Raw genomic sequence first — 25,881 nt, forward strand, 5'->3', positions numbered from 1 at the left:
ATTGGGACTCTCAAGCTTTATGTTGATAGTTGAATTGTGATTTCCCCCAACTATGCAATGAGCTTGTTGACATATCTGTAACAAGGGAAAATTCTGTATGGATATACTATATATATATAATTATGATGTAATATCGAGGTCTCACATTCAAGGATCAACACTTACCCCTTTGACTCCTGCCTACGTATCTGCTAGTGTTCTTGGCTACTTGACGACTGCCTGTTGTTCTACTATCAATCCTTGTGTTGTATGTGTGGGTACGTAACCGCAGGGAGTGGAGAGGGGAAGTAGCAGTGGGTGGCGTCATAACGGATGGAGTAGTTTGTGGAGGGGAATATCCAGAAGTAGTATTGGAGGGGGTGTTTGTTCTCTTAGACCAAGCGATTCCAACTGAGGTGCTCACACGGCCCCGGCTGGCCCCGCCAGCAGCCCCGGCGCAGTGCTCTAGCACCGTTGATGTGGTGGAGGAAGGAGGGGAAGTAGCAGAGGCAGAACCACAGGTCGTCAAGTCAGCGCGCAGCTTATGAAAACAATATTATTTATGACAGCTCTGTGAACACACAAACACACAATTTATTCTGTACATACATTGCTTTTGCCTTAATGTACATTTAGCGTTTAAGTCGGTTGTTGACGTCGTTTTGCGGCAACTAATTTACCAATACTGGGTACAATCGATTTGGCAGTAGAAATTCTAATTACAGCCTCTAACTCAGCATCAGACAGAGAAGTCCTAGTTCTCCATTTATTTAAATTCAGAACTGAAAATCTCTGTTCGCATGCATACGTTGTACCAACCATTGACGTAAATTTTAAGGCAAGTGCTTGAAGTCTAGTATATTCTGGTGGATGAACACCTTTGTAAAAGGAAATTAAATCGCAGCTTTAGTCGTAGTACCAGTCCTTTAGGATTGCATCACACTGTAGTTTTATCAGCTCTGTTTGGAAATATGAAGGTGATTTTTCAAAACGCGCTGAAAATGGGGTCATAAATATTTCAAATTGAGGTGACATATCATTCATTTCTTTGAATCGGGCACTGAGTTCAGAGTGAAAAGTCTGTAACATCTGATAGTCTCCAAGATTTTCATAGTAGACAAATGTAATGATTTTTATGAAGGAAAATTGTCAAAATTTCCGGCTTCAAGCTGACTTTTCGATAACAAACTGTGCATTTTGAAAGCCTTAATTTTATCACACATGGTGCTAATCAATTTGTTTCTCCCTTGCAATGAAATATTTAAGTCATTCAAATAAGACGTTATATCTGCCAAGAAAGCGAGGTCAGCTACCCATTGTTTATTCCGCAAAGCTGGTAAGGAGAACCTTTCATCTCCATGAACAGAGCAATTGCTTCAGTTATTACAAAGAAGGTTGCTAGCACTTCGCGCAACTTAACCAGCGCACAATACAATAAAAGGGAATGACGCTACATTCTGCCTCGAGATCTTTTAAAATTTCTTTGAACTGCCGATGGTTCAAACATTGCTTTCTGCAGAAATGTATACATTTTGACACAGTATCCATAACAGATTTAAAATTGCGAAAGTTCTTTGCTCGTAATTGTTTTTTGATGTAAAACACATGTACCAGAACTGATAATATTGGAGGTAACCCAGCATCGCGCACCTTCGTTTTGATGAGGCCTCTAAAACCTTGCCCACCCGACGACTTTGCTGGTGCTCCTTCATTAGCGACACTAGACAGACTTCCGAGTGATAAGCCCATATCGTTCATTGCATCTTGAACAGCTGCAAATACATCTGGGCCAGTGGTAGTATCTTTGAGGGGAATGATGTCCACTAGTTCCTCAGATATAGCGAAATCTTTTTCGACACCCCTGACGAAAATAGATAGCTGTGCCATGTCATTTTTGTCAGTAGTCTCATGGAGAGCAATCGAGTACTTCTGGAAAGTGCCTCATTTGTTCCGCAATTCTATTTCTAGTCGGCACCAAGTTCCTGTACACGACGAGAGGTCTTTTTTTTTTTCTTTTTTTTTTTCTTTTTGACAAGCGTATCGCCTCAAAGTGGGCCACAGCACGAGGACATAATATTTCCGAGCACTCTATTAAACATTCTTTTACAAATTCACCACCAGTAAAGGGTCGCCCACTTTTTGCAAGTTTCAAAGCAACAGTAGCCCATAACTTGCTCGAACTGTGCCTTCTAAAGTGTTGGGTTCAAGTATCTGTAGGACAGGGAGATAAAATAATAAAAATTAAATGCTTTCTTAGCAGCACATCTAAGTCTAATTCTAAACAGTTCTTAATAATACAAACCCCAAAACGAAAACAAATCCCCTAAATTGGATGTAAAACAATTCCTAATGAGTAAGTTATTACATATCTCTGAAGAACTTGGCAATTCCGATTTTAACTTAGCAATTTGTTCGGTTCTTGCTGCGCCGACAATGTCATCACAGGTGGAAACATGTTTATTGTGGTAGTGTAGTCGAACGTTTGAAGACTTTACGCGTAAAATAACATAAATTAAACATTGACCTTTTCCTGCGGTATTGAGAACAAAATATGAATCCACCCATGAAGGATTAAACGACATTTTTAACGAAGGTGAAACCAACTGCTCCACTGTCTGTTCTATCGAATATATTCTACTGAGAATGACACACACACACACACACACAGAGAATGAGAATGAATGTACTGTCTCTTACGCACACATACACCGACCACTGCATGGGTAGGTGGGGAAGGAGGGGAAAGGTGCTGCTGAGTGCAGCGCTGGTGCGCCCCAGAACTAAGTGCTCAAGTTGGAAAGGCCTGTCTTAGACTGACTATTAATATTGTTAGGAATGAAAATATTTGAGAATTTTTGTCTATCAATTTTAAATGTTTGTATTAAATTCAGTGATTGTTCAATGAAAGGGTTCTTAACCCTCAAGCACACGTGCCAGATTTCAGGACACAGACACACGCTTGGGGTGCTTTCCACCCCACATATCATTGTACTGTAAAATATGAATTAGTGCCTTAATTGGATATTTTAAGATAGATTATGTGAGAATGACTCTTTCTGTGATATGTAGGGGCATAATTCCTTTGAAACTCCTTTCCACTGTATTTACAAAATGAATCATGCATACCTCCCCTTTTTCATTTATAGTTTTGCATGTTTCTAATAAATGCGCTTTAGTAAAATACTTAGAAACCTACTTTTTGTCTTAAATAAGGTGAACACAATAATAAATGAAACAAAATAATGCACTTTAGATATATGTTTATTTGAGAAAAATCTGAAATTACAGAAGCTGAACTTTGCAAAGGAAATTGTTAACTAGAAATAAGAAAGAATGTTGCTCATTAAAGAAATGTACCAAAAATACATATACAATTCTTATACCTTATTAATCAACAGTAGAGTTCTTAAATATCCTGTGCTTTAAAAATTTGGTGGGGGGTGCGGTGTTGTGTCTTTCACTCAGGAGCGCACACTTCACAGTACACAATTCTGTATACCATGCAGATAAGCCTGTGGCAACTGCACCCATGATGTCTGAGTTTTCCTGTCCTTTTTTTACGAGGGCAAACTTTACAGCGACCAGAAGTTCTCAGTTGTTTCATGGGGGAAGATTCAACTTCAGTACCACTGATGCGCTTCACCGCTGCCTTCAGATGAACAGGTAGGGTCTGCATAGTAGCCCCAGATGCTATATGTGCTTTCGTGAGCTGCACACCTAATTCCTTGAGAAAAATCTTCTGACATTTTTATTCTCTAGTCCAGTATTGTTCCTGTAAATAATAAAAGCATTTATGGCTGCAACATTTAGCATTCCAAAAAATACTGTAAGTGGCCAACATTTACACTTTCTAGATACAATATACATTCCACTGAGGTTGTCAACATCAATACCGCCCTCATTTAAATTGCAATCAGTGATCATGACAGGTTTCTGTTGAACCCCAGTTTTAGGATAGATTTTGCTGTCACGATGCATTGTCGAGGCGAATAGAATTATGTTTCCCAGCTTTGTAACATAAGAAGTTATGGACATGTCCTTAGAAAATGCAAAGAGGCTTGAATATTTCTCCTTGTGCTTTTTCTCTGTTAGTTCCCTTGGCAGTTCCCGCTTATTGAGGTGCATAGTTCCAGTGCAAGTGAGACTGTGTTCCTTCAGCAAGTCCTTAGCGACAGGAACACTCATAAACCAGCTATCTAAAAATATGTTCTGTCCACTGCCATTGATGGGGGCAATTGACCATTTCACTACATCAGCTGCACGATGTGGTCCTTCTGGCTGTATGCCAACATACACTTCCATATAACAAGTGTAGAACCACCGAGAGTCCGCCAGTCCAAAAATCTTGATATCATGTCTTTCAGGCTTACCCTTTATGTACTGCCGAAATGGACATTTTCCTAGAAAAGGTTCTAACTTTTCATCACACGTTACATATTCTGAAGGGAAGAATCCATTATGAAAATTCTTGACGATCATTTCAAAAACATCTCTTATGGGAGCTAGTGTATCCACCTTTCTTCGCTCTTCAAGAGTGTTGATATTGTTGAATCGCAAGCAGCTTAGTAGGAAGTGAAATAAACTTATTCCCATAGTTGCAGGAAACAATTCGACTCCACTGCCATCATTACTCTACAGTTCTTCGGTGTTCAAATTATTTGATCTCATCACACCGGCAACATAGAGCAGTCCCAGCAAGGATTCTGTTAGTGAGATTTGCATCTCAAACTCGTGCGTGCTTTCCGCTGACAGAGTATATGTAGATATTGGTGCATGTAACAATGGTGTCAAGAATACAATAATCTATCGTACACGACTAGGCATCAAAGGGTGTTTTTACCAGCTTAGTCGCAGTTTTCACTGTTGGCAGAAGTGCAATGACAATATTTGCGGCCCTCGTTCTAACATTTTGTGCTGGGGATGTTTCTTCCACACAGGACAATCCTTTCCTTTGTAAAAAATCCACCCTCTGAAGTTGAGGTAAATCACCATCTCCCTCGCTTTCACTGGCTAAATCTTTGCTTTAACACTCTCGCTCAGTTTCTGTATCATGCTCACTTTCATTTAGAACATCCTCTTATTCATCACTAATGTCATCTGGAATTAAATCTTCACCATTATCTATGGAGTAAAATAGATTCCTTATTCTCTCGTGGCCTTGCTCAAAGCTGTCCATTCTGTACTTGTTTCTGCTCATAAAATATTGTTCATACTGAAAATAAAAGAAAATTTCTACTCAGAATTGAAGTCCACATTTTTACTACAGTAACACTACCACACCATACCTAAATAAACTGCAGAGAAGAAAACACACTGGTGGATATTTACTTACTGTAACGAAGACAAGTATGCGAAGAGAATGCCTGCACTTCACCTTGGAGTGACTGCTACTTTCACGAACACAAACACATGTGTGAGGTGGAATCCACCCCAGTCAGTGATTTACGATGTGCAGTGTTCGCCTATCTCACAGGAACTGGTTGATCTTGAGTGAAAACATGAAAGGGGAACCAGTCGGAGAGGTACAAGTGTAGAGAAAGCGCAGAAAATTATATTTGTACATTTCACAAGGAAATAAAACGGCCTGGGGTGGATTCCACCCCATACACATGTGTTTGAGGGTTAACTTCGATTTCATCATTCAAGTTTTTATCTTTGTTGAAGTGTTTGTCTAAGTGGATATATATATTTTCCAGTTCATTCATCAGTTTTCCTTTTTCAATCTTTCTGATTATTTTTAAATCTCTTTCTATACCCATAAAATGGTGCCCTTTTTTTTGCATGTGATTACTCATAGCTGAATATTTATTATGTTTAGCGGCATTTATGTGTTATAGGTATCTAGTTATAAAACTTCCACCAGTTTGGCATATACACGAAAATCCGCATTCTGAGCAAATGAGTTTATAGATTCCTGAGCATTGGTATTGGTTATTACACAAATTTACTAAGTTATGGTTGAAAAAATTATTTTGATTTGTGTTTTGAGTTTAAAATGCAATATTAATTTATCGTTTTTTAATAGGATTAGTGATTTGATGTATAGCTGGATTAGTGAATGTGAATGTTGCAAACTAAGGTTTTGTAGTTTTGATCAGAGTGAGGTTAGTGGCCAATTTCAGTTTTACTCTAATTATTTTACTGACAATTTCTGTTTCATAACCGTTAACAGATGCTAAGTCTTTTATGAATTTAAGTTATTTCTTTAAATCACTTTTTGTGAGAGGCATTTTAAAAGCTCTGTAAACTAGACTAAAAAAAGCAGCTTATTTATGTGATTTAGGGCGTAGAGATTCTTTTTTTTTATAGTTATCGAGACGTAAGATGGCTTTCTATAAACTCTATAAATTAAGCTTGTGATGACAATATGGCTGAAGATGCACAGAAAATGAGCAAAACATGTACCACGTTTTTAATAATTTGGTAATAAAATAAGGATGAAATCCTAATTTTGTATGCTAGAGCTCAGCAACTCCAACTGAGACCCCGCAAGAAATGCGAACTTGGAATAACTCCCTCCTACCCTTCTGTCCCTAGTTATGCACCACCTATAGTGTACAAGGGTGTGTCTCCTCACGAGCCAATAGAAGTGAACATCACCCAATGTTACCGATTAGCGACTGCAATTCAGTGCTCGCCTAGCTCTCAAGGGAGACGTTTCCTTAAGTCAGCATTGAAGTGCTCTAGCTCTGTGCTTTGTCTATCACAGCGCACGGCTTGGCAACACCGAGCGTGAGTCAGGCCTAAACAGGCAGTGCTGCCGGGTTTCGTATGCTGAGTGTTGCACTGTACTGAGTGAGAAATTTTCCCATGATGTCTTTCTTGGAATGTGATATTTGCCTTATCGGAAGTATAAATAAGTTATTACATCCATGTGTTAAATTATGACAAGTACTAAAACCAAAGTTGTTCATAGCGAAGGAAGGGAGATAGTACGCAATGTAATTGCTTTCTGTGATTTAGAAAAGTCTACATAATGCTTTAGTTTGCCTTTATGTCAAGCAACTAAATGAGCTTCAGCGCAACAGGAAAATCCAAGACATTTATTAAGAAAATCAAAAGGGAGGTGATAGCGGCAGAGCGTAATGAATCAATGAATATTCAAGATAAACTTAAATATTATAATTAAGCGGTCCGCCTATTCAATACAATATATAATTTATTATATCTAGTACATGTATCGTCCCCTAAGGAACATCATTAGCTAATAATAAATTAACATTAATATATCAGAAATAAATATTAAAATTGGAAAAACACATTAAAATTTTTGACAATTTAAAACAAGATCTTCGAAATGTTGTTAAAATTGTAAGTCATAAGACAGATAAAACAGTTAAATTGTCCACATTTCTCTTGTTGATGTTCTTGGAAAATACCAGTTTTGCTTATAAAATCTTAAAATATCATTTGTTGTAAATAGCACACTTGATTTGTATCTCTTGGTGAAAGATTTGTTGAAACTTAATAAGCATTCCTTAGATGGTATAATAAAATTTAAATGCTACAGAATTTAAAGTCAGATCGGGCTGTTAAAGCTGTTAAAGCTTATCACTTGTAAATAAGAGCGTAATGAGACGAAATTATCCACTCCAGGTAAAAACAAAAAAGTAGATGAGAAAATCTTATTGGATGATATGGATAAGTGTGTTATCAGGTGAAAGGTTCAAGAGTATTACAAAATGAAGAAGGAAATACCAACATTAACCCTTTCCTGCCCACATTTTCAGTCCGCTTATCGCCAGATTTCAACCTATTATTTAGGAAAAATTGAAGCAGAGCACACTGTTTCAGAAAAAGTTAAATATAATTAAAACTGTTGATCACAATATTTTAAAATTTTCAATAATATTAGAAAACATACCATCACATCCATTTCCGTATTCATCGAGTCATAATATTGTTGGTTCAAACCTCCACCTCCCCAATTGTAGTACTTGACACAAAGGTAGGCTCTATTTGTCACATTCTCATGTTGTATGAATCCCTCTAAACCAATAACCGCGTGATTCTGGAAGTGGAATGTATACTGTATATCAGCTTCTATTTCCCCTGAGCAAGTGTCTTCACATTCTGTATGTTTCCGGAATGTGCCTGTTTGAATGCTGCATTGATATATATGCAAGTGGCTATCGCACTGAATAGTTTGTCTCCTCCTAACATAAGTCAAAAATAATATATTTCTCATAATACTCTTTCGAAATTATGGACAGGTTCAACATAATCCATATAACCATTCGGAGTAACGAAACAAAATATTTGTGGTAACTGAAATGCCGCGGCATCGCAATCAGGTCCGAATTCTCGATATCCGTTTTCACTTACATCACTGATATCACTAAAAATATCTTCAAGTCAATCAGTCAATCAATCAGTACTGATCTGCATTTAGGGCAGTCACCCAGGTGGCAGATTCCCTATTTGTTGTTTTCCTAGCCTTTTCCTAAATGATTTCAAAGAAATTGGAAAGCGTTCGTTGATACGTTATTCCCTCACTAAAAATTCAGCTCCACCCCTACTCAACAATTCTGTGTCACTTTCGTCGCCTACATTCAGCTCAGTTTCAATATCCGCGGTATTCAATCCTGCCATGTTTACGAACGAAACAGCTGTCCCGCGCTCGCGGACGTTCCAAGACCGTTTCCTAGGCGACGTCAAGACAGATTATCGCTCTTCTTTCATTTCCTAAGCCTTGTAGATCGTACTGTGTGTCATAAATGCCTCATAAACACTTCACAGCCAAAGAAAACAAAAAACTATCGCACAGCTCGCATAAGTGTGCAGATAATGCAGCCGGGCGCTTTCGGGCGCTACGGACAAGAAGGCAAAGTGAAGAGTTGGGCGCTAAGGGCTGAAAGGGTTAAGGAAATTACGATGTATGCTCCGTAATGACATGGAATACAAGGGGAATCGCGCACATCTGAGGCAAGTTTTGCATTCAATAGGGTTTATATTTAATAAATGTCAAATTAAAAGGAAAATGCTGAAAGAACGGAACGATATTGTGTTTAAGAGGTCGGTGTACCTGAGAACTTTACAAGAGAACGACAAAATGAGACATATATCCATCCATCATATACTGTGAAGAAGTGTTGGCAGGACGATTCAACTGAAGGCATTCTGACTTCGGACAGTGCAGGTCAGAGGTGGATCATAGTTGATGCAGGTAGCGAAAAGGGGTTTGTTCCAGGCGGGTTGTGTATGTTCAAGTCAAAAACTAAATCTGAAGATTACCATGATGAAATGAACGGCAAAAACTTCATCAATTGACTTAAAACACAACTGATACCGAACATACCAGAGAACTGTATCATAGTGATGGACAATGCGTCGTACCACACCCATCAGATTAATAAAGTACCTTCATCATCCAGCAGAAAATACGAATTAGAGACATGGCTAACGACAAACAACATATATTTTGATGATCTACACAAGCGTAAATTACTTAACTTGGTGAAATTACATAAACCAGCACCAGTATATGCCGTGGATGAATACTTGAAATCTTTGGGTCACTCAGTTCTAAAATTACTTCCTTATCACTGTGACCTGAACCCAATAGAATTAATATGGAGTGTTGTCAAACATCAAATTGCTGACAAAAACGTGAACCAGTTACCCAAGGACATAGAGCGCATCACAAGAAACGCCTTTGCGACTGTTACGAGTGATGAGTGGAAGAAAGAGTGTGGGCACGTTGACAAGTTACGAGTTGAGTACTGGAAGAGGGATGGATTGCTCGAAGACATTGAAGAACTAATAATAGGCTACATGTTAGTGGCCAACCGAGAAAGTGACGGTTCAGTTCACAGTGGAATATCAGGAATATAAACCTACGTGGTACTCTGCAGGCACCTCAACACTGAACTGAATATTCCTTAATTAATATGGTAAGTTAAAATAACTGTTTCTTTTCTTTTATTTTCTTATAAGTGTATTTGTACAGTAAGTTGTTCTCATCCGTCGTGTTAAACAGCTGACTATGGCTGTTGTGCTTCACTACGGCAACAGTGCGTCCACACTCTTCTCTCTCATACCCACCATCCTCCCTCTGGCACTCCCAATGATGAAACTAGCGCTTACATCGCTCACATTCCAGGGTCTTACTTCAACTGGATCTCCAAAGTTTGTTCAGGCAGCAAGGATCTGAACTGTGTTTTTTTCTTTGTGACTCTGCTAAAAATCCTTTCACATTTTGCATTGCTATGTGGAATTGATAAAATAGCAAGCATCAACTCAGAGAGTCTGTCATATTTAAGTACACCATCAGCTAATTTCATCTGACCTACGAATGTCCACTGAACATCAGTTCTTCCTTTTGCCAGGTCTGTTTCATCGAGCTGAAAGTTATAGAACTGGGAGTGCAGATTATCAGTTTCTTTATCTAAATGTTCCGTTTCACTTGTCAGAATGTTCCAAAACTTGTTACTGAAAAATCTAAGGCTAGAAAATGATGCCTTACATACAACAGAAATATTTATAACTTCTGCATTAATTAAAACTTCATCTTTGAACGGAAATTTGTGTACCACGTAGTCACATGACGAAGAGAAACACTTTCTAACAGACTTAAAGAATATGCACTTTTCCTCAGACTTCCAAGTGCTCACCAAAACAACCCCATAGTTCCCTATCATCAGATCACAATCATCCTTTTGATTTGCTGGAGTATGATAATCTACATCAAGGAGAGAGGAGGAGCTTTTAATAACATGTGGTTTCACAAACCTTGCCATCACATTCTTCAATAGTCCCTCCTAAACTGACCTCAATAAGTGGATGTGCACCATACTTGACTGAAGAGCTACGTTTGAATTCTCAAAGATATCCATAAAACTTGAGAGAAAAGGGCAAAAAGATTTATGTAAATTTGATGAAAGAAACATGAACAGTTGTTCTTCACATGATAAGTATGGCTCTTAGTGTCATCAGTAGTTTCAGTTTTTTGGGTAAAACTGATGACTGGGTTTTCCTTTTAACTGAGGAGTGTGGTGAAATGTCAGACAAACAAGACATATCTGCACTTAGACTGTGCTTAGAAATTTTATGTCTTCAAAGTTTCCATCTGAGAATCCTTACAATTTCGCTCCTGAATAAAGTAACCAAAGGGTCCCACTGCAGCAAAATCCTATCTAAACACCTTCTTAGTGATAACCAACGAGTAGGCACATGCTTCAGAATTTTCCTGATCCTGTGTTGTGTAAAGTCTGAAATTCTCTGAACTTTTCTTTCCTCTTAGCACTGCTTTCCAGATAATAAAATATATCAATAATACTTTCATCTACATTTACAGGCAAGCACACCGCACCATTCCTTGCAGCAAGATTAATTAGGTGACAAGAGCAGCCAACAATGATTATGTTACTATTTTCCCACTTCAAACATCCTGCCACACCATTCTTTAATTCTACCATTACTGGCGAATTATCAACACCAAGAGCTAGGCAGTTTTTTTAATGGAATGCAGAATTCTTGAAAAGTTGAGAGCAAAAGATTGGCAATGTTAGCTCCAGTAGCATCCCCTTCTAAATTAGGCACAGAGAGTAGACAACTCTGAATTTCATTGAGTTTGGGCCCAAAAAATATTATAACAATAGGATATAGTTTCCAGTCGCTTTTATTGCTACCATCAGTAACAACAGAAAATGCATTTACCTGCAAATGTGATACAATTTTCGCCCTTTCTTCCATGCACATTTCTGTAATGATAGAAGCTGTTTTTCATTCTAGCACACCTATATCGTTTAGCAATTTCCAAATCAGGAAACACTTCACAAAACAAAGACCCCATGTGGTCAGCACAATTTACAGGCAGGTTATGTTCTACGATAAATAACGTAAATAAAGCCTTGACATTCGTCACAGGATTTACATCTTGGTTTTTACATGATCAGTTTCTGGTTTCTTTCTACACACTGGACACTCTCCTTATGCTTTTCCATTTGCACATGTTTGAGTATATTGCACTTTCCACCATGCACAACTTAAAAATCACACCTACATATATATAGTACAGAATGTGAACTTCTGGTCCCTTCCTGGATTTACCGAAGCACAGCAACTCTTCCTTTTAAGCACTTTCAAACACTACATCATGTTTCTTTTTTGACATTTTAGCCAAAACAAATATTAACACATACAACCAAGAACCACTATTACGTGACATAACACGAGCACTTATGCAGGGCCTACCCCGGGTAGACATGTATGGCGTGCTACTTCTGAGGTTAGGTTACACGCTTGCGACTTCCACTTCCTATTATTAAGCTATTTGAGTATTTGATGTATTATAGACCAAAGAGGAGCACATGGCTGCCCACCGTGCGCCCCTTACTGCCACCCGGTTGTGATTATTAGAACTACTATCAACCAGCCATGCTCAGCCATATATCTATAGAACAATGGAAGTACGTGTGAGTTTAAAATAATACGAAAATGACTGAAACTGTTCTGAAAATCGGGGGATCGGTCCCGGTTATCGGGACATTGGGAAGAACGATGAAACATCGGGATTCTCCCGCTTAAATCGGGAGAGTTGGCACGTCTACAAGGAAGTACGGTGGGAGAAGGAACTATGCAGAGAGCAACACCAAGTTCAAGGAGAACTCACAGATCTTTGACTTGATTACACATAAAGTACCCATAAAGTAAGTTATCTTTTCTGTCTAGTTGTTGAGATTCTTTATCCATTAGCAAATCACAATGTCAAAGTGAGGCAACCGGATATGACTGACGCACTGTTCTGAGCATTTCACACACACACACACACACACACACACACACACACACACACACACACACTGGAGATATTCAAGTTGTCTATAACATGTTTCATGAATGCAAGCAATGTGAAATAGCAATCATTCATTATCAATTTTGGGATGTGTATGAAGAAATATGAGTGAATCAACGATAAATGAAAAGCAACATCAAAGAAGCTAGCAGAGAAACACTACTAGAACAGGGAAAAATAAAGAGGAATGAAAAATTTAAGTATCTCGGCAAATGAACTGAACCCTACTTATCAGAAAGAGGAACATTATCAATGAGAGTCAACAAGTTAGAACTGGCCTATCGACAGACAAAGAAAACTTATAACAAGCAATGCCTGTCGCGCAACCTGAAACTGAAGCACTACACGTCAGTCATACGACTAGAAGCTCTGTGTGCCATGGAGTGTCTTTCATTGAACCGAACAGATCTGATAGAGAGACTGGAAGTCAGAGAGAGGAGAATTCACAGGAAGATCTTAGGTCAGGTAAAGGGAGATGAGAAATTCTGTAGACAGCACAATTCCGAGCTCTACGAACATAGAGAGAGGCTCTCTGATTGCGCTAGGAAAAGGAGAGCAGCTTTCTATGGCCATATAGTAAGACTGCCTCCCAAAAGTCTGACCAATCACCTGTTCATCTTCTGGCAGAACAAGATGATTCGTACCACTTGGCTGACAGAAATTGAGGACAATGAAGAACTGGGAATATCAGATCTCTACACCATGCCCTAAAAGAAGTACATGAATTTCAGGAAAAACCCTGGAGAAAGGTACCCCTTAGACCAAGCGATTCCAACTGAGGTGCTTCCACGGCCCCGGCCGGCCCCGCCAGCAGCCCCAGTGTTGTGCTATAGCACCGTTGAGGTGGTGGGGGAAGGAGGGGAAGGGACAGAGGCAGAATCACAGGTCGTCAAGTCTGCGCGCAACTTATGAAAACAATATTATTTATGACAGTTCTGTGAACACATAAACACACAATTTATTCCGTACATACTTTGCGTCTGCCTTAATGTACATTTAGCGTTTAAGTCGATTGCTAACATCGTTTTGCGCCAACTAATTTACCAATAATGGGTACAATCGATCTGGCAGTAGAAATTCTAAGTACAGCCTCTAAGTCCACATCAGACAGAGAAGTTCTAGTTCTCCATTAATTTAAATTCAGAATTGAAAACATCTATTTATTTTATTTATTTTTTTTCCACATTTCAGAGCAACAATAGCCCATAACGTGCTCGAACTGCGCCTTCTAAAGTCTTGGGTTCAAGTATCCGTGGGACAGGGAGATAAAATAATTAAAATAATTATCTTTGTGGGTTCTTGTTTGCAATAGGTCTTATGGTGATGATGGGATAGGAAAAGGCTATGAATGGGAAGGAAGCAGCCGTGGGCTTAATTAAGGAACAGCCCCAGCATTTTCTTGGTTTGAAAATGGGAAACCACGGAAAACCATCTTCAGCGCTGCCGACAGTGGGGTTCGAACCCACTATCTCCCGGATGCAAGCTCAAAGCTGAGCGCCCCTAACCGAGCTGCCAACTCCATCGGTGCTTTTTCTTAGCAGCACATCTAATTCTAAACAGTTCTTAATAATACAAAACCAAAAACGAAAACAAATCTCGTAAATTGCATGTAAAATAATTCCCAATGAGTAAGTCATTACGTATCTCTGAAGAACTTGGCAATTCCGATTTTAACTTAGCAATTTATTCGGTTCTTGCTGAGCCAACAATGTCATCATAGGTGGAAACATGTTTATTGTGGTAGTGTCGTCGCACGGTTGAAAGCTTTGCGCTTAAAATGACATGACAAAATAAACAATGAGCTTTCCCTTCGGTATTGAGAACAAAATATGAATCCACCCATGAAGGATTAAACGACATTTTTAACAAAGGTGAAACCAACTGCTCCACTGTCCGTTCTATCGAATAGATTCTACTGAGGCTGACACACATACAGAGAGAATGAGAATGAATGTACTCTCTCTTACACACACATCCACCGACCACTGCGCGGGTAGGTGGGGAAGGAGGGGAAGATGCTGCTGAGTGCAGCACTGGTGCGCCCCGGCACTAAGTGCTCGAGTTGGAAAGGCCTGCCCTAGACAGATGAAAGAAAGGAGTTACATTGGTAGAAAATGCGAGAATACTGGGCAAAGATCAGTCCAACAGTTCAACAAGCATGGTCCAACGTAGGCCCATTTGAACCTAGAAGAAGAAGACAAAACAACTGTTCATGATGAGAAACAGAGATGCCAATCACCTGTGGTCTATGACAATTTAGAGTATGTGGTTGAAGGAAAGCTTGACAGTTTGACAGTTTCGTCATCTTTTGCGGAATGATGCGTCATAATTTCACCACCTTCTGAACATTTTACACACCTTTTGCCACAAAATTCCTTCAGGAAGATAAAGTCATGCTGTGTGACAAAGCAAAAACAAGTCAAGGAACACAATGATAGGCCAGAGTGGGAAGAGGGGGGCAAATATTAAAACACACAAGGTCAAGGACAATCCCCACAACTTCTCTCCTGAAGCTCGTCGGGGGCAGCAGTTACTCTTCTCGCACTAAACAAAAGTCCATGATGCAACAGCCCTGAAGGGCCATGGCCTATCAAGCGACCGCTGCTCAGCCCAAAGGCCTGCAGATTACCAGGTGTTATGTGGTCAGCACAACGAATCATCTCGGCCGTTATTCTTGACTTTCTAGACCGGGGCCGCCATCTCAGCATCAGATAGCTCCTCAACTGTAATCACGCAGGCTAAGTGGCCCTCGAACCAACCCACAGATCCAGGTGAAAATCCCTGACCTGGCCAGGAATCGAACCTGGGGCCTCCGGGTAAGAAGCAGGCATGCTACCCCTACACTGTGGGGCTGGCACTCTTCTCACACTGACCTATTATGCGTCTCTGTTCAAGTTGCTAACTTTGTCACTTGTTTGCCACTTTCCATAGCAAAAACTGTTCACCAGTTCCTCTCGTGATTCAATGAGCCACGTGAACCTCATCAGAAGGGTATTCCAGAACCATGAAAGGGAGAGAGAATATGGGAAGACTGAAAACACAGGAGAAGCGTGTGTTCTCAATAAACACTCCAAAGGCTGAAAATTGTACAGGATGATAACAATGATAGGAAGATATTTTGCTTCAATTCTTGCCTTTATAGGCTCAATATGCAAGGAAGACATCTGCTGTGAGGCACTAAAATTGCACTGCATGACCGATAACTAAAGATGTTAGTAGTAGTGATTGAAAACTAGGACCTACAGACTGGGCAGCAAGTGATAATGGATCCTTGGTAGCCAGCAAGTCATCAACACACACTTTTCTTACAAGTGGAATCATTCTGCAACAGAGAGCCCGGTGACTACCATCATCGGATTAAAGTTTTGAGTTGATAAGCCTCTTTTCATGACATCATCCTGATCATCCACCTGGCTCTACGTCTTCTTTCTAACTAATCAACAAGTATAATTAAAGAACCACCTAATCGATACTTTATTTTTTGCGTTGGGCAAAATTAAATATACATTATCCCTCATAGAACATGTTTCGACCACTTAGTGATCATCATCAGCTGTATAAGGAAAACTTCGATGAAAAATATTGGACAATAAGCACAAGCGTTAATCTTTAGGCCATGGAAAAAATATTTACAAGTGACCACAATAAAAAGCGATTCTTTACATCCCATTTCACAAAAGAAATCTTCTTACTATAGTCTTGTCATTACAAGACTATAGTAACAGGGCCTTTGAAATACTGTTAACAGAAACTGACAGAAAGAAGGAACTATCTTACATTTGTCAACAAGCCCTACATAATGGTTTCAGTCTGAAATTCATCAACAAAATCATCTCTAAATGCAAATATCAACAACAAATTAAACAGCAATCAGAAAAGACTAAGAGGTACGTCAAATTCACCTTTAATAACCCGAGGATTTATAAAATCACAAATTTGTTTAAGAAATACAATGCCAAAGTAGGTTTTTCAACCAAAAACAATACGAAACATAGATTCTTTAATCACAATAGAGCCAATAAACTTCAAGATGACGAATTCCAAGAATCTGGCATTTATAAGTTGACATGTACTCAGTGTAAAAAAACATATGTGGAACAATCAGGAAGGAGCTTCATAATTAGATATCAAGAACACGTCAATGCAGAGAAATACATTAGATTCTCTGCTATGGGAGCTCATATGAAAGAAGCGAACCACAAATTCACTAATATCAAACAGGACCTTCAAATCATAAGTAAGATCAATAAAGGAACACTAATGAACAACCTAGAAAACATCTATATTATTCTTGATAAATAGAAAATGGAGAACGGAATCTTAACGAAATGAATGAGCAAAAAGACCTCTTATACGAGCACATCAGCAAATACATGGAATGGGTTGACAGACAACAAATAAGATGAAAAAATGAAATAATCAAGCACGACGTCGCGAAATCACTGCCAAGTCTCCCTCCTCCCTCAAATGACGTACAAGATGATGACACAACTCCACTTCCCTTTTCTTCTGTGGACTGCACAAACAATCAAACCGTGTCACATCGCTACTACACTAGGTCGTGCACAAAGACAGATCCCCAAGGCAGCGCGGAATAAACATCTTTCCAAGATATGATAACGTGAGGCAAGCTGCCCTAACCAGATGACCGCCATTTTATAACAGAGAAGATACCAAAGAACTTTTACCAATCAAACAATCGACACAGCAAGTATTTTTTTCCATAACCTAAAGATTAACGCTTGTGCTTATTGTCCAATATTTTTCATCTAAGTTTTCCTTATACAGCTGATGATAACCACTAAGTTGTCAAAACATGTCCTGTGAGTGATAATGTATATTTAATTTTGCCCAACGCAAAAAATAAAGTATCGATTAGATGGTTCTTTAATTATACTTGTTGATTATACTCATCGATACGGTAATGAAGTGGACAACTTGCAATTCCTTCTAACTCTTGTTAAAAGTGCACTCGTGGGCTCTCTTCTAATCAAGTGTCCAAATCACCGTACTGCCCCTCTCTAGTACTTCCTTCCTAATCTTATGGATAGAATATGAAGATGATGTTGAACACTGCTAATTTTCCTTCTGATGAAATCTTAACATCACAAAGAAGGGTCCCTCACTTGTTGGAAGAAGAGGGAACTGTTGGTGATCTCTCCAGGTACTACACTGCCAAGGTAGGTGAAAATGTCTGTACGTTTGATGTTTGCCACCATCACCACCGTCTTAGTTTCTCTGATCTTGAGGTCAAACTGCTGGAATTTGGCCTTCCACATGTCGAGTCCTGCCTACACCCCGTCTTTCCTTCTCCCCAAATCATAACGTCGCACTTAAGGCAACTGTGTTGAGTTCACCCAATGTTTTCTTAATGCTCTTCATTCATCCTCGGCCACCACTCGCTTCCGAGAATACGTCCTCCTCCTGCAATTCTTCTTAAAGTTTGCTGGCTCTGTGGAGATATCGCTGATGACTGATCAAGCCAATCTTCGTATAAAACACGTGGCCACACAGGTCACATCTAAAGGTGGGTGGAGGAAGCGGTTGGATCCAGTGTAGTTTCCGCCTTTCATGGGTTTCAATTTCTTGTCACGAATGTACCTGTTCGAACAGTGAGACACCTTCTCCAGTAGCTTTGTGCCAAGGAACAGTTTTGTACAGTTGTTGCCCAGGTGTTAGCATTTAAGTGTGTGCTATTCATAGTCTTCTTAAGCTGATCTTTATGACGTTTTGCCTTTTGCCATGACCAATCTCACCGTAGAGAAGTTGTTTAGGCAGTCTGCTATCATTCATTCGCTGAATGTGACCAACCCATCTAAGCCGATGAGTGATGATGAAGGCTTGTATGCTGTTCATGTGTGCCTTGTCAAGAACTGCCACACTGCTTATATCGTCATCTCATTTGATGTTCATGATGGATCTAAGTTTCTGCTGATGGAAGCGTTCCACTTTCTTTACGTCAAAATAGTAAAGTGTCCAGGTTTCACATCCATATAGTAATGTTGTTATGACTACAGCTCGGTACACCATTATATCATAAACAGGCAAATGGAACACAATGGATATTAAGTATATTGAAACTTACTCTCTGGATACACCTCATATTGATCATATTCATATACACGCATGGTCAAATGGGGGTATAACTCACCCGTGCTCTTCATTCGTGAAAAGCGCTTCATAATTTGTCACCCTTATGTGCAAGGCTGGTGGAAGATCCAGTAGATCTGTAAGAAAATATGTTGAGTATTTATATACGGATATTGTTTAACCTTCCACACAGAAAGAAACCATAACCAATGATAGGACAGGCAATGAATGGTTTTCAGCAGACATGAAAATATCCAGAGGAGAACAATCAAACCAACAGGACCACGCACGGGATAGTGGGAGTGGATTGGAGGAGAGTGCTGAAGACTGGATTGTCAAGGAAAATCCAAGGAAAATTTCCATCAGTTCCTAATAGCTATCTCAAAAATGAAATGAAAATATATTTTGATAACATTTGAAAACTGTTATTACTGCACTACGTAACATACATTAAAAAATATCCATATTTAGGCTCTAAAACCTAAAATGTCACCATGGGTAAATGGCAAAACAGACATTTCCAATGTATTTGCGTCGTCAAATTGGTCAACTCATTATATACTCTTATTCTCTAGAAATGTCATTCCTAGCAAAAAAAAAAAAAAAAATTAAGCAGTCCCACCAGCCACAATTAAGTTGAGAATAATTCCACGGCTCATTCACCAAACATAGTAGTTAGTTCTATTAAAAGTCATCTTACTCTATGTACCTGTGGAAAATGCGTTGGAAGGCCACCACCATACTAAGAGTATTACAAAAGTATGATTTATGAGAGTTGTGTGAAACCTTCCCTTACGGACACTCCCCAAACATGGACTGAAATAATATCAACTCTTGTTTACAGCCCAGTCTGAGAGTCCTAAAGCTTGCCTATCTCTTGAATATGGACAGAACTGGCATTTTGAGACCTAATACACTATAGGCCTACTGTGTGTTTCAAAAATGGAAAAATAAGTTTTGAGGACTGTACAGAAATGTACTGCATTGTCAAGAAGATAAGGGTTCCACAGAACTGTAACTTTACCTTGTCTCCTCTCACATGTCAGTTTTTTGTCTCCAGTGTCATGGCATCTGAACACAAAGGTATTTCAACTATGAAAATTCAATAAAAGCACTATAAATCAGCTTACCAGGCAGTGAAGGAATTGAAGAAATTTGCCCACTGATAAAACAGTTATAGGCTACTTCTGAACAAAAAATCATTTGCGCAAAGTGTAGATGACAAAGCCTGAGCAGCCTTTTTAAGGGAACTTGTTAATGCTGTACTGTCCGACTCGTTGGCTGAATGGTCAGCGCACTGGCCTTCGGTTCAGAGGGTTCCGGGTTCGATTCCTGGCCGGGTCGAGGATTTTAACCCTAATTGGTTAATTCCAATAGCTCGGGGGCTGGGTGTGTGTGTGTGGCATATTTAACATTAGAAATCATCCTAGGTAGGGCCCTCATCTTCACAGATAAGCAGGTCGCCGAATAGGCCGTCTACTAGAAAAAGACCTGCACCAGGTCTCTCCAGAGGCCATACACCATTAATTAATGCTGTACTGTATATTTATTTGCAAGTTAATAATACAAACCTTAACTAGTGCATAACTTACTTTACACCTATTATAAAATGACATGATCCTTCCTTCTGACCCTTTCTAACTTAAAGTTTTAAAGTATTAATACCATACTTAAAATTCATTTAAAAAGTTAAAGTATACATAACACATGTTATAAATTTACAGTTAGACTGGGCAGTCTCCTTCGAAATAGAGTATATCTTCAATTTGCACACAAAAAGTTATGTCCCTTCGATGTTTGTAAATGAGATGTTTCAATGTAGATATCGCACACAAGCATGAATGAAAAATGTGAAATATTCTGCTAGCAACAGGGGATTCGTTTTAACTTCCCTCTTTCCCAAAATCAAGTTTAGGAATGTTTGTTATCTTGATACGACACACTCTTTGCTATTCAATATATCTACCAACAGGGACAACAATGTTGTGGTGGGTTGTCAGAGTCCTTAAATTAAAATGGCAACTAAGAGAGGTAGCATGTTTTACTATCAACTAAAATTATTATTTATAGATATTTATAAGTTCTGAGTTTTCCACTTCACAGAGTTTGTACTCACAAAGGTGGTCAAAAACGAAGTCATCTTGTAAGTCACACTCCTTCTCCGCAGTATGGCCTCTCACAGGGTGATGTCTTTCACTTCGCGCAATCAAGACTGTTTTGTGCAATCGTCTCGTAACTAACACACATTCACTCACGACTGACTCAAAATAGACCGTCTCTTGCCAGCGAAAGATTCCATTTCCATATCTTCTGGGAACTTCTTACATGGCTGACCAACTTCCAGCTTATAATAAGGAACTTCCTTATTGCATGCCTCAACAATTTTCTGGGAGTATTGTTCTCCTCGCTGCTAACCCTGCACATCTTGTAGTCTTCTGCCAATTATCACAATATTAACAGCTTTAAATTATATGACTCTCAAATATTTTCTTACAGTTTCAAACTAGTGCCATAACATCATCACTATACCCACTTCAAACATTTCTTCTACTTGCTTTAAATGTCAATTGTCTTTCAGGAATTCACACTGAAGAAGTTTAAAGTCTCTTATTAAAGGTGAGCAAATCAATCTAATACATGAGAAGGATATGACAGTCCTGATAATTAAATTAATAAATATGCCATCCCCCTATTCAAAACAGAAATGTTATTAAAATCATTCAAGAAAAGCAGAAGAATTGAAATAACTTTCTCCTCTGCAAGATTATTTTGGTATAAATAACATAACTTTATCAATCCTCTTCTTCTTCTTTTTCTTCATCCATTCCCTTTTCCAGATTCTCTCTGGGTAAGGTAGCATACCAAAGCCCTCCACCTTACTCGATCTTTCCACCATTCCTCTTCTAGTACTTTATTGCTATCAACTCCTCCATTTGCAATACAGTCCACAACAGAGCTCCTCCATCTCAGTTTAGGCCGTCCCCTAGCCCTCTTTGCAGTCTCTGTATCCACGAATGTTCTCTTTGGTATGCTCTCTTCTGGCATTCTCATCATGTGTCCAAACCATTTTAGCTTTGCTATATCAATCTCTTCTTGAAGTTTACACACTCCCACGCTTCTCCTTATTTCCTCCATTTCGTATTCTATCTCGTCTTGCCTTTCCCTGTATGTTCCTCAAGAACCTTATTTCAGCTGCTTGTATCTTACTTTGGTTCCGCTTAGTCAACGTCATGGCTGCAGAAGCATAGGCCAGTATAGGTTTATAATAGGACGAGTATAAAACCTTCTTGCACTTCAATGGCACATCTTTGTTTCAATGTTTCTCACACACTGGTAGAAACTTACAGACTGCTGTATTCTTAAATCAATTTCTCCATCCAAATTTCCATCTTGTGACATCATGCTGCCCAAATATTTAAAATTTGTCACTACTTCAAGAGGTTCATTTCCTATTTTTATGACTGCCCTGGATTTTATGTCACCTTTCGTCATGATCAAAGTCTTGCTTTTCGCAGTACTAATCTTCATTCCAAAATTTCTTATCTCCTCATTCTATAAATCAACTTGTGTCTGTACTTCCTCTTCATTATCTCCACAAACTACAATATCATCGGAAAAGAGCGTAGACTTTACTAGCTTGCCCATCATCTTCTCCTTGATATTATGTAGAATTCTATCCATGATGATAATGAAGAGTAAGGGAAACAATACACTTCCCTGTCCTAAGCCTATCTCAACTCTGAACCATTCAGTTTGACCCACTTTGGTTCTAACACAGCTTTTGCAATTTTGATACAATGGTATTACCAACTGGGTTGTTTCATTCCCAATCTGTGCCTCTGTCAATGTTTTCCATACCAGATTCCTTGGGACACTGTCGTATGCCTTTTCAATGTCTAGAAACGTTACTAGTATGTCCTTTCCATATTCCCAATACTTTTCCATCATTTGATGCAATGTAAATATTGGGTCAAATGTGGACCTGCCTCCTCTGAATTCATACTGGTGTTCTGCCAATTTTCCCTTTACTCTGTCTCTTATTCATTTATCCAAGATTCTTTCAAGGATCATAGCTGTATGAGGTATCAGTGTCACTCCTCTGTAATTTTCACATTGCTTCCTGTCTCCTTTCTTGAAAATGGGTATAATGACCCCTTTCGTCCACTCGTTTGGAACAGACTTTTCTCTCCATATCACTCTGAAGAGTCTATGCAACCACTGCAGACCAACTTCTCCTGCTGCTAATTATCATCTCTATGGTGACCTCGTTAATTCCAGCTGCCTTGCCTCGTTTCATTCTTTTAATGGTCCACTCATTCTCAGCCATGGACACCTCGTTTTCCTTATCTTCCATCTGCACTAAATCTGGTTCTTTCATTTCTCCTTGTACCGAGGTATTTTGCACTTGTAAAGCTGTTCAAAGTATTTTCCCCACCTCTGCAATGTACGCTGCTTCTGCGTCATCCCTTCCTCCTGTTCATTTTTAATGAAGTTATCACCTTCACCTGGGTTTTTTTTCTTTTTTACCCACTGGAATAAGATCTTTTTGCTTCCGGTTGTATCTTCTTGCAAAGATTCAGTGAATTTTTGCCAGCATTTCTTTTTCACTTCTTGAACAACCTTGGAGCACTCCTTCTTGCAGTGCCTGTATTCTGATTTGTATTCTATTGTTCTGTTGTTGTTCTTTATCAATCTTATTAAAAAATATAATCAAACAAGGGCTAGATCCACGGCTAGACTTTGGATGTTTAGGTCGTTAAGACTTATTTTCTAGGAACCTAAAACAAGACTCTAAAAATTACCAACTAGGCACTAAAAATATAGTTTTAGGCAAGTAAAATACAATTTCAAGCAGCTAAAAACAGAACCTATGTGCCAACTATTATTACAGTAATTGTATTAATTATTACCATATACAACAACAAAACTACTGTAGTTAGAAACTGTTTTTATGGAGTCTTAAATAACATGTAAATTAAGTAATTATTGTTGTGTGGGTGGTGATATATTAATGTCAACCTTACAATAATTCAATTATTCAATTAACACTTATAGGAAGATTGAGTAAAAACAAGGTACAAGTGACCAAAAAAAAAAAAAATTGGAAGTAGTAGTGTGGTATAGTTACCTGATTTCTATTCTAAATGTGATAAAAATATGGCAAGAGATATGTATGGAAACAAGTGGAATAAACATACAGTATTTGAAAAAGTACCACAGCAAGTATATTTGTACTTCAAATGCATTTTTCACAAATATAACTTGTACCAACTCCTCAATATTTTTTTTTTTTCTTTCAGGAATTCCTTCCTTCCTATAACAAAACTATTATAAGATCTTTGAAACAAACCTAACCTATGATATTAAGAACTTCAATGACTGACTGACTGACTGACTGACTGATTTCATTTCATTGCTGCATATCCAAACTTTAAAACTATAAAAATGATCGTAGGTTTCCATTCTAAGATCTGAGGAAGTACTGTGTACATCCCTGAACTTCACCAGGTCATCACAAACAAAATTAAATTTGGCTCATATGTTCATAGCTCTGAAAGATTTCACCACGGGTCCACTATAAATGCTTTAATTAAATTGCTTCTTACACCTCACATCCACATCATGTCATCAGCACCACTGAGTGTGTGTGGAAAGCGTCTGGTAACCTGTGCCACTGTGTAAATGTTATTAAGAACACTTGGCTGAGAATTTGTGTGTGTGTGTGTTTAACATAGCACTACTAACACATCGAAGCATTTCGGCGATGCATGAGTGTGAAAGGGCTAATTAAGGTACGACCCCAGCATTTGTCTGGAGTGAAAATGGGAAACCACGGAAAACAGGGATGCTGACAGTGGGATTTCAACCCACCATCTCATGAATGCAACCTCACAGTTATGCGACCGACCATAACTGTGTAACCGACTCACTAAGTGATGAGAAAAGTTATCAAAAATTTATGCGTTGGTTGTTCATTTCTTTGACGTTTTCTTAATCAAAAAATACATAATATGTATGTACCTGTATTAAAATATGATGGCACCACAGCTAACATTACATTCTTCAAAGTGACATTTTTTAATCTTTATGTATGCAATTGTTAGGAACCAAACTCAGGATATATCTTTAATTGTGCTGGAAGCTACAGAAAAAGACTTTTCAAGATATACATTTTTCCCTAAAATATATGTAATATGATTAACCCCCTCCACATGTTTGAAGGGGAAAACATCTTTTCTTTTTGAGAGCCCATTTCAATACTTTCTGAATACATACTGTATGTGATTAACTTGCACAAAAAAAAAAAACAATTATCACTCAAAGTAATATCTTCTGTTAAACTGTATCTAAAGTTGTGGCAAATATTTGAATTTTTACATGAGATTTGCTGTTATTTGCACTCCTGGTGATGAACTAAGTGAGACCGATAGTTAAAGTCAACAGGTGAATAAAGTTTGTTAGCCTTGCAAATGGGCCTGAAAACATGCAGATTTCATGTTCAAATCCTCTTATGGAGTCTGGGATATTATGAGTGCAAACATAGTATCTTTGATAGAGTGGGAACTCCTTATTAACTCTGTACATATTTTATTCATTACACTCTGTAATTTGAACTTTCCATGAAATGCAATTTACTTCATGCTGTGCCATCCTACAAACAAGTTATGAACTGCTCTATGTTAATTACATTCAAGAGCCTCCGTGGCTCAGGCAGCAGCGTGCCAGCCTCTCACCGCTGGGTTCCATGGTTCAAATCCTGGTCACTCTATGTGAGATTTGTGCTGGACAAAGCGGAGGCAGGACAGGTTTTTCTCCGGGTACTCCAGTTTTCCCTGTCATCTTTCATTCCAGCAACACTCACCAATATCATTTCATTTGTCATTCAGTAATCCTTGCCCCAGAGGAGTGCGACAGTCTTCGGCAGCCGGCACAATTCCTATCCTCATAGCTAGATGGGGGCTTTATTCATTCCATTCCTGACCCGGTTGAATGACTGGAAACAGGCTGTGGACTTT

The 25,881-nt window shown here is 38.7% G+C and overlaps 1 protein-coding gene across 4 annotated transcripts in view; it reads right to left on the reverse strand.

The window, feature by feature from the left end:
* Nucleotides 1-25,881, reverse strand: part of LOC136857427 (serine-rich adhesin for platelets) — a 244,989-nt gene that overhangs the window by 194,106 nt on the left and 25,002 nt on the right. For 2 of the 4 annotated variants that reach the window (XM_067136080.2, XM_067136081.2), the window contains exon 3: nt 18,927-19,002. The exons of the other annotated variants lie outside the window; for them this stretch is intronic. In XM_067136080.2, coding sequence (XP_066992181.2) covers nt 18,927-18,957 — 31 coding nt within the window. In that variant the 5' untranslated portion in view covers nt 18,958-19,002. The remainder of the gene's footprint in view (nt 1-18,926; nt 19,003-25,881) is intronic. 4 annotated transcript variants of the gene reach the window in all.

The sequence above is a fragment of the Anabrus simplex genome, chromosome 1, assembly GCF_040414725.1.
Source record: "Anabrus simplex isolate iqAnaSimp1 chromosome 1, ASM4041472v1, whole genome shotgun sequence".
In the NCBI taxonomy this organism is placed as follows: domain Eukaryota; kingdom Metazoa; phylum Arthropoda; class Insecta; order Orthoptera; family Tettigoniidae; genus Anabrus; species Anabrus simplex.